Raw genomic sequence first — 20,671 nt, forward strand, 5'->3', positions numbered from 1 at the left:
TTAAAACCTATGTTCTTGATTAGAGAAAAGCTCCCTATGAATGGTCGTCAAATGGTTTAATCTGTTTTGCATAAATATGTCAATTAGTTATATAAGAATGACTACATTACTTCTATTCTTTCACAATTACTTGTTATTCTTGCAACAGCTATTATACTGTTTGAAAACTTAGTTCAAAATAATTTCAATTACTTTTTAGTTCTATCATAAATACACATGTTTTTAAAAGTAATTTTAATAGTTTCTTAAAATTCTTATGCTAAGTGGTTTCCGGAAGTAAAGTGTTTTTTTTTTTAAATTTTCTATAATCTTTCCATTGTATAAAAATTTAATATACTTTTTTGTAGGTTATTTGGTTATTTCCTCCCCTCCCCCTCAAAAAAAATTGTCTTTTTTTTTTACCATTTTATTAAAAAAAGTAGCATCTTTTTAAAATATATCTTTAGTTCAACAACTTTACATAACTTAAAACGTTTAAAATACTGCATTTTATACAAACATACAATGGATTTCAAGTAAAGCAAAGAAAGAAAACCATTATCATTGGTAACATAAATCAGGGAAATTTGGTGAACTTAATTAGGGAAAAGTCAGGGAACTTTTTTTCACAGTTCCTGTCGCCACCCTGTAAATACACATATATTCTCTGTTTTATTTATATAGATGTACATAATATATGTTTCGGTTTCTTACTTAATGTGATAATCGCCTGGTAGTTTAAACCGAATTAGTTCCTTGTTCAGTAAAGCTTTTCTAAGACTACCACTACAAAGTATTCTTTCCCAAAATTTACAGAGAAATTATGTGACTAACTAATGCAAATGGAGTTTTTTTGGCATTGTGAGTGTGAGCATACTTCATACTTTCTGAAGTCAGCTTCATACATTGACTGATATACTAGCGATATTCGCAGCTCACTAGTAGAATTTCTCACTTTAGCTCTCTGAGAAGAGACTAGCAAGTTTTTTTAATGATCTCTTGGTGATCAGTAAGTTTATTATGCATGAAAACTGTACGGTGCTTAACTTTTTATAAGACGTTTTGATATATGCAACAGCGAATTTTGGAATATTTTTTACTTTTTCAATATCAAAAAAAGAAAAGTACTTGAAACCATTCATTAAGTATTAAACGCTTGCTTCATCTTTTATGCGAGAGCGCAAGTTGGTTTTAGGTTATCAACACTTTTTAAAAAAGCGCAGCCAAATCATTGGTTTTATGTCCCTCACTATTGAATATTCCTTGAAAAAGTGATAAAATGTCTACATGAACAAGACGAATATCCTAGCCTCACTTTAAATATTAGATATTTCCACCAAGGGAATGAAAACACTATTTGACCATTATTATACATGATTTTATTCAAAAATGGAATATCAAAGTAGTTCAGTAATTTTGGCACAATAATTTCAACTGCGTTGTAATCAGAAAATATTTTATGAAATTCCTTTTCATCAATTAAAATAGAAAGACGGGAAAAAATGCGCCAAGAATTTTTTTTGAAATTTACGAATATTTATAATATTTTTCTTTTCAGCTGGATCAAACATCACTTGGCATGCCAGATAGGACATATTTGATGAAGGGTTTAAATGATACCTCAACTGCAGCTTATTTTGACTTGATGGTAAAAGCAGCCAATCTACTCGGAGCAGACAAAGCGACGTCAAGAGATGAACTGAAAAAATCGCTAGATTTTGAGATTACTCTTGCCAATGTGAGATATTTTTTTTGTCATTTTTAGTTTTACGTATGATTTTATACAAACTGAATGCCTGGTGAAGCCCAGGAAATTATTAGCACCAGATTTCTCTCAAAGAATTGATAACTCTCGGAGAATTCTGTTTCATTTGTGGACCTAATGCGATATCCAAGAGTTGGCGTCCTAAGTTCCCAATAAAGCATCACTATAGACGCAAATCCCCATTGATATTCTTCACTTGAGAATTTTGACACCCAGTTTTCCTGCAGATGGAGGCATTTAAGTTCTCACGAAGCAAAATTTCTCTTTCATTTAATTCAGTCCAGATAATTTGAACCAAATAGATCATCAAGGGATCTTTAAATGCCACATAATCACTCGGCATAGACGTTGTTGATTTTCTGCATCTTGAAAATCTACTGACTGAAGCCGTGACTGAATCCACAATGTAAGACCGACTCCTAATCACTATGCCACCTTGCTAACTCTCTTGATGGACGATTAAATTAATGAATTCTATCTACATAGCAGAGAAAAAATGTCTCAACACTCAGCGAGGCAACATGATCAATGATAAAAACGCCTAAATTGAACCAGAGCTTAACTAAGCCGCCTTAGACCACTTGGCCACCCTGACCACCTAAATAGATTCATCTTCATTTTTTCATTACGGAATGGTAAACTTTAAAAATATTAACGCAAAAATCATTTTTTACAGATTAGATAGGATTACTAATTTCTCTTATTTTAAAACTCGAACTAAAAAAATATCTAATATGCCCATACATAAACGAAACGATTAGAATTTTTGACCATTCTAGTACTTGAATGAGCTTAACAGTATATAAAAATGAATTTATCCTCAATAAAGCTTTAACTATACGTTTGCAGTACTCTTTGCCTCGAGAAGAAAGAAGAAATATCAGCAGAATGTACAACAAGTATACAGTCAAGCAATTGCAAGAATTGGCTCCAAAAGTGAGTACCTGATTCACATTCTCTATAGTTGGAGCAAACCTAACCTGGGAGCATTAGGAAAGCTACACAAATCCCAATCACATCCCTACAACGCTTTCAGGTTAGGATTGCCCCAACTACAAATAAATAATTTCTTCTAAGATTAAATGAAAAAGACACACATCAGTTTTGCACTTGAAATATTGCTTAATTATTTTATAGAAGCAAAACGAAAGTATCCATTATTCATCACCGTCAGTAGTCACCCTAGGACAGTATAAATAATTTTCGAACAACAAAATCAGGGCCTGCGAGGGGTCATGTCAGCCTTGTCGAAAATTAGGAATCCCCGGCTTAAATTGAAAAAGTACAGGTTTTATAAATGCTTTATGGAAGTGGGGAGCTCGGAGACCAAAAGAGACAAGAGGCCCACCTTGGCTGTAGGCGGCCTGGAGCAAAATTTCTATTTGAAAGCATGAGTTCTAGTTTGTCATTCGCATTTTTTTTCTGCCTTCGTTTTTCGCTTTTAACGGAATTTCAAAATTTTATATCTCTCGCTAAGGTTAAGAAATGTACACATGCGGTTTTTTTTCTGAGAAAGACAAGCTGGATAACTGTAGTTTTTATCTGAAATTTTTTTAATATTTTACATCGTTGCCTCAGAGCAACAGTTATCCTACTGTTATTCATGGGATTAGATGTCTTACTGTTGCTCTGAGGCGACGACATAAATTCTCACTCTAGTGGAAAACAATCAAATTTTTCTTAACACTTTTTTTTTCCTCTCTTTTCTTTTCTTTCTTTTCATGTCATTATTTTTTTTCGCAACCTTCAACTTAAAATTTAACAAGTATTTTAAGACACGAAAATGATAGAAACTATAGAAATTTAATCCAGATCTTCCAAAGGGAATGTCTACGGTCAGGGAAAGTACCATATGTATCGCACTATCACGAATGAACCCATGGATCCCTTTGTTACAAAGGTCCGTTTTGATGTAATTAGAATGAGAACTTCACTTAAGAGACAGGAAGTCGAAAAGAGCAACCGTTCAGCTTTAGATCATCCTAATTTTGGAAAACCAGTCGCGTTGTTACACATACACTCATTATCAAGGCAATGGCTTTACGATTTTCTTGAAACTTAAAATTTTGAAACCTGACGCTTGACAAAACTTATAATTCACATTCAGAATAAGATAAGAATTTATTACGTTTTCGTAAATTTTATTTTTACATTGAAGCAAAAACTTGACATCTCCTATTTTTATTTTATTTTATTTATTAATTTTTTACATAAAAACAGTTGACTAAGAGATAAGTTACATCACGGGGGGGGGGGGGGGAATAAAGATCAGCTTTATACCGTAACTTTTATTTTAATTTTATCGAAGTATTAAGTTTGAGGTAAGGACCTTTCTTTGGTTTGCTAAAATAGTTTCGTCTACTAGTCTAAAGACATGCTCAGAGCTTACATGAGGTTCCCTGCAGTTTGGTTATGGCTATTCCAGACTGATGAACCCAAAATAAGGGCGAAACTGCAGTCTCTGGATACTGTAATTCAGCTGTTCGGGTTTGCTTTTACTCCTGCTGGTAATTTGTAGTTAGGTACTTTTCCATTCATTTAATATTAAGAATATATTATTTTGAGCATATATTTATTTTTCTAAATATATAATACCGAACTGTTTTTCAGATTCCTTGGCTCAAGTACTTCAACGGCCTTCTGAGTAACGAAATAACAGAAAATGAAACTCTCATCGTTTCTGTACCTGATTTCATTGTCAAATTTTCTGAATTTATTACCAGCACCGATAAAAGGTAAGTATATTTAGTAATATGAAGTCTATATACAGGATGTCCCAAAACGACCGCAGAAACTCTGCACAACTAGATTACTCGTTGGGAGTACATAAAAACGGCCCAAAGAAGCGTTTCTGTACGACCCATAGTTGACGAGAAAAATATGAAAAACGAAGTATGACGTCACTGACGGTGCAAGGGAAAAAACACTTTATTTGACATATCAACAACAGTATTTGTATACCGTTCGAGACGATAATGTTTAAAACGTCATTACACACATTTGTTATTATACGTAATGTACGTATACTGCTGTTGAATGTTCAAAAAAGTGTTTTTTCTTGCACCGGCAGTGACATCCTGCTATATTTTTCGTATTTTTATCGAAAATACTATGGATCGTACAGGAACGCTTCTTTGGGCAGTTTTTATGTACTCCCAACGGGGAATCAAGCTGTGCAGAGTTTATGCGGTCGTTTTGAGACACCCTATACACAAATCGAACGTACCCTGGCAAGGGCGCCCATATGCAAAATTTTAAAGGGGGGGGGGGGGGGGGGCTCAAAAAAGTACAGATTAGAGATGTTAAAATTTGACATTTTGAATAACTTAATAGTAATTAATGGTTGGAAAAGAAATTTTTATATATTTTTGCAAAGAAAAAAGCACTAAAAGCAAGGAAGTTCTCATTTCTAAAGGCGGGCTTGAGCCCCCACTTGCCTCTCCTCTATATGAGCGCCCTTGTACCCTGTGGGGTCTGCATCTCGAAGCCAAAATTATGAATTTCAAATTACTTTTTTTTAATTAATTTTGTAAGTTAAAATTACACACATTTCGAATAATCGGGGGTAAAATATCCCCTACTCCCATCATTATTTCTAATGCTACATGCATACATATTTTCACATCTTTTTGGGGCATATAATCTGAACTTTAGTAATAGATCCTTATCAACGTTTTTTTTTTTTTTTTTTTTTGTTTACTTATAGGGTGATTGCCAACTACATGATGTGGCGAGTGGTTGGTCAAACGATGTCTGTTTTATCCAAAGAGTGGAGAGCCCTTGCTTTGGAATATAACTCGGTTATTACTGGAAAAAGCGTCGAGGAGCCTCGCTGGGAACAATGCCTGTCTTCACTGTCTGGTAGCCTAGGAATAGCACTCAGCTCTTATTACGTCCGTCATTACTTCAAAGGCAGCAACAAAGAAAAGGTGAGCGGAGATTTTGTTCAGGAATCCCATTAATACGGTGAAATCCCGTCACAACGGACACCTATCAATACAATGAAACATCCGTTTAAACGAAATAAATTTTCAGTCCAGATTTAATTTCCATAACGTTGATTGAAATCCGTTACAACGAAACTCCCATTACAACGAACAAAATTTGCGGTCTTTTGAAGTTCGTTGCAGCGGGATTTAATTGTATCTATACAGTGGTGTTCCCATAGGATATACTCCATATACGCCGTATACTCTCAAATATTTTTAGAGAAGTATTTTTTAGCGGGAGAAGACTCTTCCCGCAAAGTTTTCAAATTTAACGACCTGAACACGAAATTTTTGACGTTTATTGACTGCAGCCGGGAGCGCTGCTCTCTTGAACAAGCTTTGAAATTGAACCTTTAAAAACGAAATTTTAGTATTTTAAAAATGTGGTTCTTGACCAGAAATATTTCCGTTTTTTCTCTTAAATCCTTATAATTTTGGGGGTGGGCTGAAGTTCAGAAATTCAAGTTAAAAATGCAAAATTTTAGACGACTCTTAATGAAGTGTTGATCAGGGCTTTCCCGTAAAAATTTAAAGAATTGAAGTTCTTTTAAAGATAGCTTTGGCTATCTTTAATGATGTTGGGAAGAAGGGTGCGTTACATTTCTTGTATCCGAACGGTCGCTGTTGCTTATTTTAATCGACACAATCGACTTCTTTTCCTTTTTTCATTTAAGGTTGGGAAAACTGTACTTTTATATTTAAAGCTCCAATTTTGCGCTCCCAGGGTTTTACAACCGGTTACAGATGTCCCCCTGCTCTCCTAAGTCACGCCATTGATCTTGTTTTGAATTTAAAACAAAATTTTTTTTTATTAGTAATGATACTTTGCACCATTTAAAAAAGTAGTAGTGCCTGAAAGGTAAAAAGTATCTAGAAGTGGGAAAGGTGTCAAATGCAATAAAAACAAATAAAGACAATCTGACATTACGAAAAAGCTCAACTTAAACGAGATTAGACGTGATAAAATGAGAATGAAAAGTATTATACAAGTCTGTAAGCAGGCGTAATGCTTAAACATTGATTAAAAAGAAAATAATTTTCATGAAGTAATAAAATATATATGCTATTTGAAAATAATGGCTGCTTAAGGCGTCGGCGTACCGGGAATTTTCCAGTACCTTGGCGGCCCATTACGCCACTGCTAATGACGACTAATAGTCACAATGTTTTTTTCTTTTCTTTTCCTTTTTTTAAAATTAGTGTGGATATTTTTTTTTTATTTATTGCAACAACTGTGGTGGAACCCTTCTCATCCTTTGGCGGAACCAAAGGGTTTCGCGGAACACAGTTTGGGAATCGCTGCTTTAATTCAATGCATAGCGAACACCTTTAGGTACTCCGTAGTATATACCTTCAAAGGTGCCCCCCCCCCTCCTTTTTTTAAAAATAAGAAATATATCAGGTACTATTCATTAATTACGTCAGGTTGTTTTTGGCAGTTTTTGACCTCCCTCCCCCCATGTAAAGGAATGTAAGAATTTCCTCCCCCCCCCCACGTACATAAGATTCCATTTCATTTTTCAAAATAATAAAAAACCGAATCTTACATCACTGAAACCGTTATTACATTCACTATTATTAAAAAAAATTTAAAATCCTTTTTGTGTAAAAAAAATATTTATTAAAAGGAATCTAGACTAAATGTTTTTTCGAAAAATAATTTTAGTTTTTGATGCGATACTAATTAAAAATAAAACATGCGATACACATTGCGATTCTTTAATTATATTTTAGCTATTCATTCTTTGAAAAACAAGTAAAAAACAGCTCATTCTAATACATTTTTTGCCTTCGAGGAGCAAATGAAATATAATCCCTGCCGAACCACTTGAACGCGTGATTTTTAATATAAAATACCGACTTGGAAAATATTGCGTAAGAATGGGTCTGACCCCCCCCCCCCCTTCCGAGTAAGGGTATGTAGAGGTTTTTCAAACCCCCACCCCCTCGGGACCCTCACGCAATTAATGAATTGCCCCTTAACAAGTTGAATTTAAATATATTATTCCACCCTTTATTGAATAAGAATTCTTACAGAAAATAATTTTGATACTAGGTTATCGGTTTTGAACCAACGCTTCATGATAAGGATCGATTAGAGAAAAAAAAAATTCTAAGTAATTTTAATTACGTTTGACAAAAAAAATCTGTTAGTAGTTAGGTAGGAAGTTTAACTGATTTCTGAAAAATTCACTTTGAGCAGATAAAACACAAAGTTAGCACTTCAAATTGAAGTAAAAAAAATAAAAGGATTTTTTTTTCTTTCTTTCTTTGTGTGTGTGTGTGTGTGTGTGTGTGTGCTTGTTCAATGTCTTCCGGCACTGCACAATTGCCAGTTAGTTTCACTTTTTCCCATCTTCTGCTTATAGGCACTAGAACTAGTCAAGTATATTCACGCAGAGTTTTTGGATATCTTGGATAAAATCGACTGGATGGATGAAAAAACAAAAGTACAGGCTAAAGAAAAGGTATGTACATTAGAGTTTTTCAATGACGAATTTTATATAAAAAAAAAAAATAATAAAAATTAAATTGTTATCTTGTCCAGTGGTCGGCGCTTATTTGAATCACGTTTGTTCTAAACAGTTTTGATTCCATAAAGCGGCTGTTTCGGTAAAGCGGCCAATGCACTAAAGCTGGTTTTGTTCTGTTTTTGACAATTTGATTCATTAAAGCAGTTGATTAAATTAATCACTGATTCAATTAAACGACTTCCAATGTAATAGGTTCCAACAAAAACGAACACGTTTGCGTTTTCATCTACGAGTGAGCGAGTGAGTGTAAAACGTGTTCATCAAACTGTTTCCGAAACTGAAAAATATTTGCGCATATAGCAGAAGGAAAAGGGAAATTAGGAAAAGGAATAAGTTAAAACTGTGGGATTTTAATTTTTTGCTAGAAAGTCGCCCGTCAAGGTATGACGGGTAAAAATTGCTTCTACATTTGAACGAAGCCTTTGCCTGTTTGGTGATAAATTTGATAGTTTAAATTGTAAACTTTACTCCAGTGGATTAAACCTAAACTCCAGTAGGTAGCGTTCATAGTTGACCATTTTTTCGTTTCTTCATTCCCCTGAAATGACACAGTCTTACCAGTAAAACAGTTAAGTTACCGGATCGAGTTCAGCCTTGTCACAATAAAGCCTTTTCCTGCATGTTAAACATTACCGAAACATATCAACAAATTATCATGTCGTGGCGCGAGTTTCGTTGTTGAAGCACGCGGGTTACTCGATTATCGGCTATTATTTATATGAGGATTTTTAAGGCAAACAAAATTTATTCGACGCTTACTTGCTATAAAATGTTTGTCAGGATTCAGGCAGCACACGGTTTTTGTCAGAAAACTGCGATGCACCTTCCATTTAGAGGACATATATTATCGTTTTTTGAACTAACTTATTCTTCTATGCCAGCAACTGAATCAGGGGCCGTCCATTAGTTATCTCCTGCTTTGGGGGAGGAGGGCGGTTCATGAAGTTGTGTCAGTTTGTGACAAGGGGGACCGAGGGCGCCCATATGCAAAATTGTAAGGGAGGGCTTAGATATTTTCCCCTTGGAAACTGATTTCAGTGCAGATTAGAGTTATTAAAATATGACATTTTTAATAACTTATTCATTAACGGCAGCAGAAGAAATGTTTTTATATTTTTGGAAAGAAAAAAGTACTAGAAGCAAGGAAGTTCAAATTTGTAGGGGGGGGGCTTGAGCCCCCTTTCCCCCATATGGGCACACTTGAGGGGGACGGAGGTAACGAAAAGTATCATGTAACGATTTTTTTTTTAAATTCAATATGCTTATGAAAAACAGCACGACATGTGACAAAGAGAAGAGGAGGTAAGGCGAAATGTGACACTTTATGACACATGTTGGAGGAGGCTAAATTTACTGAAAAAAATGTGACATCATTTAGTGACAGTCTTTATCCAAAAGCTAAATTTCACTGTTCAGATAATAACCTTTTCTTTCCACACGAATTAAAATTTACTGAAACGCAGGCACGGTATTATTTTTTTGTTTACTTATTTATTTGAAAGGATCAAAAATATGCATCCTTTTTTTCTGACTCCGTTGAAAGTGAGCAATGGAGTCTATTATAAATTTACAAAAACAAAAGAAAAGTCTGTTATTACGAAATCAAAAATATAAATAACAAATCTCATAAGTTTGTATATCCGCAGCAAAATTCACAAATTAAAAACATTAGTTTTAAAATTTTGTTCTATGAACTAAAATATGTAGGAAAAATTTAATATCTTCACGGAAAACTTCAAAGTTACTTAAATTTTTTCAAGTAACTTTTAAATTTTTTAAGTAACTTCAAAGTTACTTTAAAAAATTTAAAAGTTTTTGAGGCATAGAAAATAATTTAAAATAGTACGAATACCCATAGTACATATTGATAATCGTACTACTTGACATCGAAGATCACTGCCTAAGTCTACTGTACTTAGTGGACCCTTACGGTACCAACTTTTTTGCATTAAAAATCACCTTAAAAATGGGGCACACATCTGTAAAAAAATGTGCATCGTTTGAGGAGTTTACTTTCAAAACTGATAATGTTCAGTTATATATATTTTTTGGCAAAACGAAAAAAAAAAGTTTTACGCACAAACACTAACTGTTAGAATTTCGAATTTCTCAGAATGTTTAGGTGGAATAACAAATGACTATTGTCATAAGTCTAGGAAATTTTCCTCAATTTTACCAGACCTATGTTGCCAACTTTATTTCGGATATAGGGTAACGGTACCATTAACAGATATGCTTGAGACATCGCTCTCAGGTTAACTCAATTTTCTGTGCCTTGAATTTATTTAGACTTTTTAAACTATTTTCTCTCCTACAACTACATCTCATCCAACGTTTGACTGCTTCTGGATCCTCTGAATTAGTTGATTCTATTTGCTTTACTTTTATTTGCTCAATTTTGAAAAAAAGGTTCGAGCCCCAGTAACCGACACTGAAAAATCTAATGATACCCAGCAACAGATAGGATGTATGAGCAATAAACAAAATTCCCTCTTTCTCTTCAAAATGTGCATCGTGATAGCCGTTCATAACCTTCCACCACTGGCTTGTGAATACCAGCTGGCTCATGAAATTCACTCTGATAACACTAGATGGTTGCACCGTATTCACGGACCACACCAGCATCAGTTTTACCAGCCTAAAATTCTTATTATTTAAATCCAAACTTATAACTGTTTGTTACTGGACTCTTTCTGTTACTGGTGCCGTTACCCTACTCAGTGACAAAAAAAAAAAAAAAAAAAAAAAAAAAAATCTCTGTGCGATACATATCCCTTTTGAAAAGATATTAGTCATGCGCATGTCAATGTCATGCTCTGTAATTACCAACCATGCTGCAAGTCGCTATTGATTTTCCAGGTTCATGTATTCTGAACATGTTAATAATGCTAATTTGAATGGATTTTCTGCAAATAATGCATTTTTGACCTATATTGCTCTTCGAAACAAATATACTATTTATGCCCATCTTTTCCATTTAGCCACATTTATTTCATTTGAGTTATCCTAATTTCGCTGATTTTCATTCGTTACAGGCACATGCAATAAAACCATTCATAGGTTATCCTCAAGAGTTGCTCAATGATTCCTACGTTTCTGATCTCTACTTAAATGTAAGTATGAAGTCATTTTCTTGTCCTCCTCGACTGTGATGTTTCCGTGTGATTTATGAGCACCAATTGTTTCCCCGCAGTTGACAATCACTAATGAAAGCTACTTCGGCAACATCATGAGTCTGCGCAAATGGTCGACAGATTATGCCTTCTCGCAGCTGAGGAAACCAAACATCAAAGGAGAGTATGTAATTAAACTTTGTTTTGCATTACAAACCTTTTGCGTCACGCTTTTTCATTTTTACCAGTTGTTTTGATTGTGCCGATGAACATAATGTTTGGCGTCTTTGTTTAACGTCGTGGCTTCTTGGGATGGAATAAAAAGTCTTGTGAGTTTCCAGCAGGCGTCAGCTGGGAGAGAATAACGGGTCATTTTCGGATCTGGGGAACAAAAGTGTAATTCTGCAGCTGAAATTCATCTTCGAAACACTGGTGAGAGTTGCAGAATACCACTCAATAATATCACGAGAACAATGCGATTCAACGCGGAATTCCTTCGAGGAGAACAGTTGCTCAGTTTTCTAAATGGACCTTAACCCACAATGTAACAACGATTGATTTAATATTTTGTCTGAAGGTATTTTGACCCATATTCAGTGCTAATGATTGGGTTGAAGCGAAAAAAGTTCATCTTTTTTGACAAGCACTGGTGTTTGTAAAACGTTTAGAACATGGGTAGGTTTTATGTAGACTTAATATTAAGAACGCGTAGTAAGAATTGTGAAAATTGAGTAAGAAATGTGATGAATGAAAAGAAAAATAGGAATTTTCACCGAATTTTTTATTAAGAAGCTAGAGGCTTAAAATATAAAGAATAAGATTAAAAAGGAAAAATCTCGAACCAAATGAATGGTTTTTTTTTCGGAGCTCTGTATGCTACAGGACAGAGTAACCTTTATATAAGGGAGCGGGTATAATGACGTCTTATACCCGCAGCGACGTCCTATGACTAGAGCTTATTGCTTATACTAACTCACAAATGAGATGAGTGTACTCCCATGAAGGAATACATTCAAATCACCCCATTCGACCAAAAGAACAGCGATAAAGCAAGCTTTAAGAAAAGGAAAGACGTTCTTCAACGTGTTTCGCACTTATTTTATAGAAAAAGATGTACTACAGTAAAGAAATCTTGTTCCGCAAAACAGTCCCTTAAGTTTTTTGTTGGAGCTCAGAGAATTGTGCTCGAATAATGCAATATTGTGGAAAAAATAGAATAAAAAATTATGCCGACCATCATCAAATAAGAAAAACATGATCAAATGAGGAATACAGGACACCAGGAAACTTAATGGAGTAAAAAAGTAACTACTCTCAAAGCTTTCAAAATTTACTTCAATCGTTGATATTCGCAACTCCAGCGCTCGAATACGCTACCTTGCGGAGATTTACAAAACTGCCGACAAAACTAAAACATTGCCTTCCATGTGTTCATTTTGGGCGAAACAAATAGTTTGTTATGTGTATTTTTTTTATTTGCGTAATTCATCATTTGGAATCGTCATTCGCAACAGCGTAACATCAAAAATATCTGATATAAACTGTGAGTATACATTTTATTTATCTTGTTCTGAGTGAATTTGAATAAATATCAGTTTTTCAATTCGATGAAAAAAAAACGAACTTAACAACATTGACTGGACACTTTTCCTTTACCTAATTCCACATAAATGATTTAAATAACCTTTGTTATTACAGTATCCTACTGAAATAGACAGTATGCAAATAAATTTTCTTGAAAATATTTATCGCAGAACAGATTGAAAAATCCAGAAAGAACGTTAAGAATTTGAACAATAAAAAATAAAAGTTCGCCAAAAATCTGTTTATAGGGTTATGGTTTTAAAATTGTGTGAAAGAATAATATATCTTGACAAGATTTCGCATATCAGGTAAATCATTTCCATGACGAATGAATTAAATGCATGATTTCTTTTGATATCCAATCATATAGTCATAGAAATAAATTATCTAGTGTTAAACGTTACTCTTGACATCTGCCACGTATGTACACTATGTGACAAAAATGTCAACAAATGCCGGAAATGTCACGAAACTGAACTTAATATGTACTAATGTATAGAAAAAACGGTACAAAATGAAAATGCCGTTCGAAGCGAACCAAAAATTTATGGATTCCGAATTCAACATCGTGAAAATGGCTGCTTCAGAACAACTTACTGTGTGTTCTGCATAATTTTTTACTTTCGTAATACTTTTTGATTTCTAATCTCTTTCTACATGGGTTAGAATAACCAAAAGACTTTGAAAAATCTTTTCAAATGAATAAAAAACAAAAAATCATACATGTGAACAAAAATATCTATCATTTCTTAAGTTTAGAAGCAATTTATATGTTACAGCGTGCGTTTGTTTTAGTTTTTTCATCAGCCATTAGACAGTGGCTGCAGCGCCCCCTATAGTTTGTTGGAGTTGCGAATAGAAAATGGCTTAGGAAAGAACATTTTAAAAATGCTATGAAAATCCTGACAACTTAAAATGCATCATGCATTTAAGAGCACCTTCAAATATTTCATAAAAAATACGGACCGCAAAAGGACATGTCTTTGATATTGTTTTTTATTGTGTTAATTTACAATGTTATTTCATTTTGTTTCGATCCTTTTGGCTTAACTCAAGTTCTAATTTTAAAATTTTATTCACTTACTAGGTGGAAGAAACATGCAAGAGCAGCAGTGGTCAATGCGTTTTATAATTCATTGGAAAATAGCATAGGTAAATATTACATTCATTTGTCAACGTATGTAAATGTCGTTTGTGAATCAACATATTTACGTTTGCTTCAAAACAAAGAATGTAAATCTCCTTCTTAAATTTCACATTGCAATCAACCCATTCATTGTTATTTTTTCCCCTAGAATTTCCGGCTGGAATTTTACAAAACGCATTTTTCAACAAAGATAGACCGCAGTAAGTATTTTCAAACAAAACATTATACTTTTCCAGATTAAATCCAAAAACTATAAATTGTGTTTTCCTCCCAGTTATCTGAATTTTGGAGCCATTGGTTACGTTATTGGACACGAAATTACTCACGGATTTGATGATAGAGGTAAGGTTTTAGATTTTATCTTTTGTATAAGAAATTCTCAATTAATATTTGTTAATGAATTCTGTTTTAAAACAGTTCCAAAAATTAATTAAATGTTTAAAAAAATTGAGGATTTTAGTTAAGTGAAAAATATCGCGATGAATTCTTATGCTGCTTTTTACACAATGCCTCAATTGAAGTTTTTTGCTAAATTATTAGCAGCAAATAGCTAAAAAACATGACATTCAGAAAAAGCTCTACTTGTCGTTTTTTATTTAATTGATTTTTTTTTGGGACTGCAAAAATGCTTTTGGTCAGTAAAATTTCGCCATTTTTTAACATTAAAAAAAAGAAAAAAGTCATCTTTCACTCTCGATTTTTTTCCATTTATTTATCTGTTTTATTATTATTACTAGTGGCATCCGCACGGCTTTGACCGTAGTAGAAAATTAAAAAGTCTTGTGGTTCGCCTGTATATTTACAATAAAACTATCATTTGACTATTTACACTTTCAAAAACACTTTTCAGTCATATGATACAGAATTGTTTTTAAAAATTATTAATAGAAATGATGATAAAAGTCAAACATACACACTTATGAAGGTTAAAAAAAATATTGGCATAAGAAACTTAAAGATTAAATTGCACTGAAAAGATTCTAAAAACATAAAAAGAAAAGCGAGATAAAGCCCTTAAAACGCTTTAATCAAATCTTTATAAACAATAAAAAACCATAAAAATGAAATAATTTACATCGTATGTGCTTAAAATAAGAAATTTTATAAGGGTTGGATCGTTGCAACATTGTCGCTTGACGAGGTAATTATGAAGCTTTTAATTTGGTTCAATTTAGTTGGGGATTATTTTACACTAGTGGCACCTGCACGGCTTTGCCCGTAGAAGAAAATTAAAAGGTCTTTTGGTTCGCCTGTATGTGTATATTTACAAATAATGTATGATGAATTTCTCGCCAATTGGCTTGCCCATGTTACGGTTCCACGTTATAGTAACTTAGTAATTTACTTGTCCATCTTATGATAATTTTGCTCGGGAAAATGTTCTTAAAATTGGAATAGAAAAAGAACAACATCGAATTTTCGAAAAATCGCTTCGATGTGCACACCCAAATGCTACAAACAAATTCTATGCCAAATTTCATGAAAATCGGCCGAACGGTCTAGGCGATATGCGCGTCACAGAGATCCTGACAGACAGACAGAGATCCGGACACAGAGAGAGAGATCCAGACAGAGAGACTTTCAGCTTTATTATTAGTCAAGATTTTGAATTAACGAGTCAACGTAAATAGGAAAAACTTCATTTAAAGCTTCTTCAAGTTTGTTATCTCTAAATAGTGAAATGCATTTTTAATCTTAATTCACCGAATCAAGTTTTAGAATTTAAATCGTTCAACTTTCGGCTATTTGAAAGTAGACATTATAATACTTGCTAGTGGTTTAGTTTTTTCTTGAAACATGGTTACTCAAATAACAAACTTGAATCTGTGAAATATTCGAGCCAAATATTTAGTGTTTAATAAAATAAATAAATAAATAATAATAACAATGATAATAATAATCTATCCGAAGGGTTAATGTTCGAAACATTTTTTTTAAACAGTTCCATCTTAATCTCTTTCAGGGCGCCAATTCGATAAAGATGGTAACAATAAAAACTGGTGGGACAAGACGACCGACGAGCTTTTCAAGAAGAAAGCTCAATGCATCATCGACCAATACAGTAACTACACTACGGAAACCGGATTACAGGTATGTAACTGTAGCACGCTTGAGAAAATTAAATATGCTAGTAACAGTAATTATCCAAATACGTTATGCTTCCAATACAGCCCAGTTATCACATCCAGAGACTGCAGTTTCGTTCTTATTAGAACTCACCAGTGCGGATTAGTGAAGAACCGAGCTGGAGGCAGATGTCATCTTATAGCTGCTCACCATGCTGCGGGCACTCGCTGGTGAGATAAATTTACTTTATCTACCAGTTTGTTGGCACTCTCAGCTTCAATGAGATGACATCTGCCTCCCAGCTTTGTTATTCACTAATCCAGACTAATGAGTTCTAATGAGAAGGAAACTGCAGTCTCTGGATGAGATAACCGGGTTGCCTGTTTTTTGCATGTAGTTCTGCCTTAGGGGCGGTAACTTACTGCTAAATACCTCAGCTTTGCCTTCAACTCACGAGTCGAACCGCACCATTTGTTTTGCGTTCGATATTTTTTCGAAGTCGATGTTCTAGTATATTTGAAATAAAAAAATGTCATAAAAACTGATAATAATGAACTAGATGTTTCAGAATACCGATGTTTATCGTCTGTATATCCATCGATGTTGCACCTCTCAATATCCCAGAAAAAAGTGGGCTCGCAAAAAGGATTGTTAACTTTTCTAATATACTTACTAATATTCTTGTCGGTTAACAGTATAAACCTAGTTTTAGCAACAACTATGTCCATACAGATTTCTTTCCATTGTGATCGGTGTCATAATTAACGAAATAATAATGAAGCTTTCATTATAACTGCATCTGCAAACATATTTTACATTTTAAAGGGTGATATCGAAAAAACACCGATCACAAAAAATCGGTGTTTTAACAAACAAAACAATGTTAACAAAAATAACGATGCTCCGAAAGCATCGACATCGATGTTGTACCATTACTACACACCCGAAAACTTCTGCTAAATAGCATACGAGTATGAGGAAAGAAAATATAGGATTTCAAACAGATTTTTGGGATAAATTTTCAGTAACAGTAGAAATCATGAAGTACTGCTTCCATGATGCTGAGTTTAACACAGTTTGTCTAAATTTTATGGTTTTTAATAACCACTAAGTCCGAAACTTTATGATTTTCTGAATGGTGGAAAAATAACTTTGTAAATCAGTAACGTAGAAATTAGAATGGATAAAAGTACACCCAATTGTAATGTATGCATTTTTAATTTTTTCCTTACAGGTTAACGGCATTAATACCCAAGGAGAAAATATTGCTGATAATGGTGGTTTAAAAGAAGCATATCTGGTAAATATGTTTCATTTGTCTCGCGTAAACGTGACTATTTCATCAATATACAAGTTTTTTTTAGAGAATGTTAATGTTTTCGTAGTATTTCTATACTCTATCGCTTTTATATTTCTCAAAACAATGATTTATCTAATCAGAACGTAAAAGTACGTACAAAACTAGCATGAATTACAAGTTTAATGTAACCATTTTCTAATCAAGCATTTAGTTATTAAAATAGGAATAAGATTTGTCTTCTTAATATCTTAATATATAAAAATCTTCTGTGCGTACGTTTGTCACCATAAGGCTTTTAAACGGCTGGATCGATTTTGATCAAATTTTTTGTGTGTAATTAAGTTGTGGCAAGCATGGTTTCAAAGAGCGATGGATCGAATCGGAAACGTTTTTGTTAATTAATTTAAACATTGGATGGTTCTGTCTCCCAAATGATTAATAATTATTTTAACTTATTGTTGAGCGAGAACTGAAATAAATATTTAACCCGTTGCCAAAGTTCAATAAGAAAACCAGCTCTGCTTTTTGTAATGAAATTTCCTACTGTGATATATGTCAATTGTGAATAGATAAAACGTAGAGAGAGAGAGAGTGAAGCCTCCATTTCTCTCTTGAAAGCAACGATTTTAGGTCCGAGATACATTTTAAAGTAAAGTACTGGAAGGTTCACGCAAAACGTGTGCTCTATCGTCGTAGTCGAACCATGTGACCGGATCGGTGCTTTAGGATTTCCTAACCAAATGATCAGAAAGTACCGTACCTAGCAACATTTGTTTATCGGCTCAAATCCATCTTGAGTTTTGGCACCAATGTATAGAATACTTTAAGGATTGTCAAACTAATCAGTACATTATTAAAGGAAAAAATGATGGAATTTAAAGACGAAACAAATTTTATTTTCGTCCAGATAAATTACAACAGGGTAGTTCTGTACACAAAAAGGATCAGTGCAGTGGAAGATTTTTCTTTTGATGGAAAGAACAAATTAGGCAATATATAAAGTTTAAAAAGTTTTCGTTCAAAAGATCGGACCGCTAATCGGTCGGAGTTGGCTTCGCTCACTGATCGGTTGGATTACAGTAACGTGGTGGCTTGGCGAATTTGGCTATAAACAATAGAGTTGCATTATCATTTGTTTACATTTTAAAGCTACTGTTTATGTAATTCATTGTATTTTTTGTTTATTTGGCAAAATATTTCAAATTGCTAAGATTTGCTTTTCGTTTTTAAATATGTTTTAGTCATTTTAGTTGAAGAATGTGTTTATTTTACATCGGGAGGGCGGGGGGGGGGGGGGTAGGGATGAGTGATTTTCGCTTATTCAGATAAATGTTTTTACCTATATAATTTTTTTTAAACGATATCCTTTCGATTGTTTTATTCTTTTTCATATTGGGGATGTTGCAGTGGGATTTCCCGTTTGTTCTAGATGGGTAGTTAGTTTTTTACACTATATATCTAAGGACGCTTTTTATCCTTTCAGTATGACTGAAGGAACAAACCATCAAGTACGGGAGAAGAAATAGTTAATAAAACAACAGCTCAGTGGGCATTAGATAAATCGAGTTGTAATAAATGTGCGCATTCTGACACTAAGCAGCTTAAAACATTTTCTTTTTACTTATTATTTTCAAAAAAACGGTTCAAACACTTGATAGTTTATTGAAATTTTTTAACTTTTCAATTTACAAAGTTGAACAGAACAACGTCTGTCGGGTCCTCTAGTTTTAATAAATATAATGCAAAATGTAGTGCGCTTTTTCAATACCGCGAAGGAAGACAGGAAAGACAGTTTTACAGAGATTGGTCACTGAAACTTGGGCAGTGTTCAACAATTTCAAGCAGCCAATTCGAGTTTTACTCTTCAAAAAATCTGTTGGAAGTAAAAAATACTCGTTTTTTTTTTTTTTGGAAGAAATCATTGAATATTCCGGAAACCATCAACTATACATGAAGATTTGGCGGGCACCGTCCATTCCCAGGGTCAAACAGTTTGTTTTTTCGATACCTTCACAAAAATCGCAATTCTTACAATAATTTTCGGAGGAAAAGACGTAGACGGCGTTTACTTGTTTAGAAGTTATATTTTCGGAAGTTCGGCTTTTTGTGCCAATGGCGTGCTTACGATCGACATTTTTCAAAATATTGCCTCGTTTTTAGCCCATCTCTTTTAACTAAACAATAAAGAAATAGATACCGTATATTCTAATATAATTACATAAAACATATCAGTTAATGAAATACCTTAATTGCATTAAAATACGAAAAACGCCAGAAACGCACAAATTCCTACTCGCGAATTTCCCGTATAAGTTCATAGCAAGTAAACTGCTAGAGCTCATTTTCAAGAAAAAAATTATAAGGAAGTAAAAGATGAAAAATCTGTTTTATTGCATGTTAGTTCAGAATAAAAGCAACCGTTTACAAAAATATAGTTTCCGAAAACAAACCCTTCACAACAATAGTGATCGCGATAATGAAACTTTTTCATATACACATATTATAATGAACATTGCCATTTTTTACCGTTAACGTGTCTTTTGCATTGTATTGAGGTGTGAAGTTTATTAAAAAAAAAAAAAAAAATCGGAAAACGATTTTGATTTGTCTCTGAAAATCGGGGATCAATTTGAACGCGGGCATCGAGTTTCCGATTTCGTTCTAGTTTTTTCTAAAAGCAGAGAAATCGACTCATACGCGTATCAATATATATGGTAAAGTTCTTTCTATTCTTTCCATTTAATATCCTTCTTAAATGGATATTTGAAACCCTGACATATCTGGTTGAATTAATCGTTTTCAATCGCAGCGTTTCTGAACATTTTCCTTTTTTGATGGTGCAGAGGTTACGCCCATGTGATTTGCGATTTTTCTACCGATAATTATTAGTAAAATTGGCAGCTAATCAAAGGCAATGTAGTAAAACGACACCTTCACAGAAATAATCTTAAAAATCGGCATGTTCACAAGAGCAATTTTTAAAAATCGGTACTTCCACAGAAAAACCTAATGACTTCTGTTATTAGCCCTACCTCATACTAGTGTCTTATTAGCTGCGTTCACAACACACTTTTCGACCCCGTAAATCCCTGCCCCGGCTCCGCAAAAATCCGATTGAAAATTTTCCCGTTTCCATGTAAAAAGAGGTTTCCCATTATACCAGAGAAAGCGGTTTTCCTTTGCGGTTACACCC

At 33.7% G+C, this 20,671-nt stretch overlaps 1 protein-coding gene across 1 annotated transcript in view; it reads left to right on the top strand.

Moving 5' to 3' along the window:
• The window catches only part of LOC129226410 (neprilysin-2-like), a 90,475-nt gene that overhangs the window by 65,107 nt on the left and 4,697 nt on the right, over window positions 1-20,671 (top strand). The window contains exons 7-18 of the mRNA XM_054861009.1: window positions 1,538-1,717; window positions 2,594-2,680; window positions 4,355-4,479; window positions 5,451-5,673; window positions 8,103-8,201; window positions 11,303-11,380; window positions 11,461-11,564; window positions 14,052-14,116; window positions 14,260-14,311; window positions 14,386-14,453; window positions 16,075-16,202; window positions 17,413-17,478. Of these exons, the coding sequence (XP_054716984.1) occupies window positions 1,538-1,717; window positions 2,594-2,680; window positions 4,355-4,479; window positions 5,451-5,673; window positions 8,103-8,201; window positions 11,303-11,380; window positions 11,461-11,564; window positions 14,052-14,116; window positions 14,260-14,311; window positions 14,386-14,453; window positions 16,075-16,202; window positions 17,413-17,478 (1,275 nt within the window). The remainder of the gene's footprint in view (window positions 1-1,537; window positions 1,718-2,593; window positions 2,681-4,354; window positions 4,480-5,450; window positions 5,674-8,102; window positions 8,202-11,302; window positions 11,381-11,460; window positions 11,565-14,051; window positions 14,117-14,259; window positions 14,312-14,385; window positions 14,454-16,074; window positions 16,203-17,412; window positions 17,479-20,671) is intronic.

The sequence above is a fragment of the Uloborus diversus genome, chromosome 7 (assembly GCF_026930045.1).
Source record: "Uloborus diversus isolate 005 chromosome 7, Udiv.v.3.1, whole genome shotgun sequence".
Lineage (NCBI taxonomy): Eukaryota > Metazoa > Arthropoda > Arachnida > Araneae > Uloboridae > Uloborus > Uloborus diversus.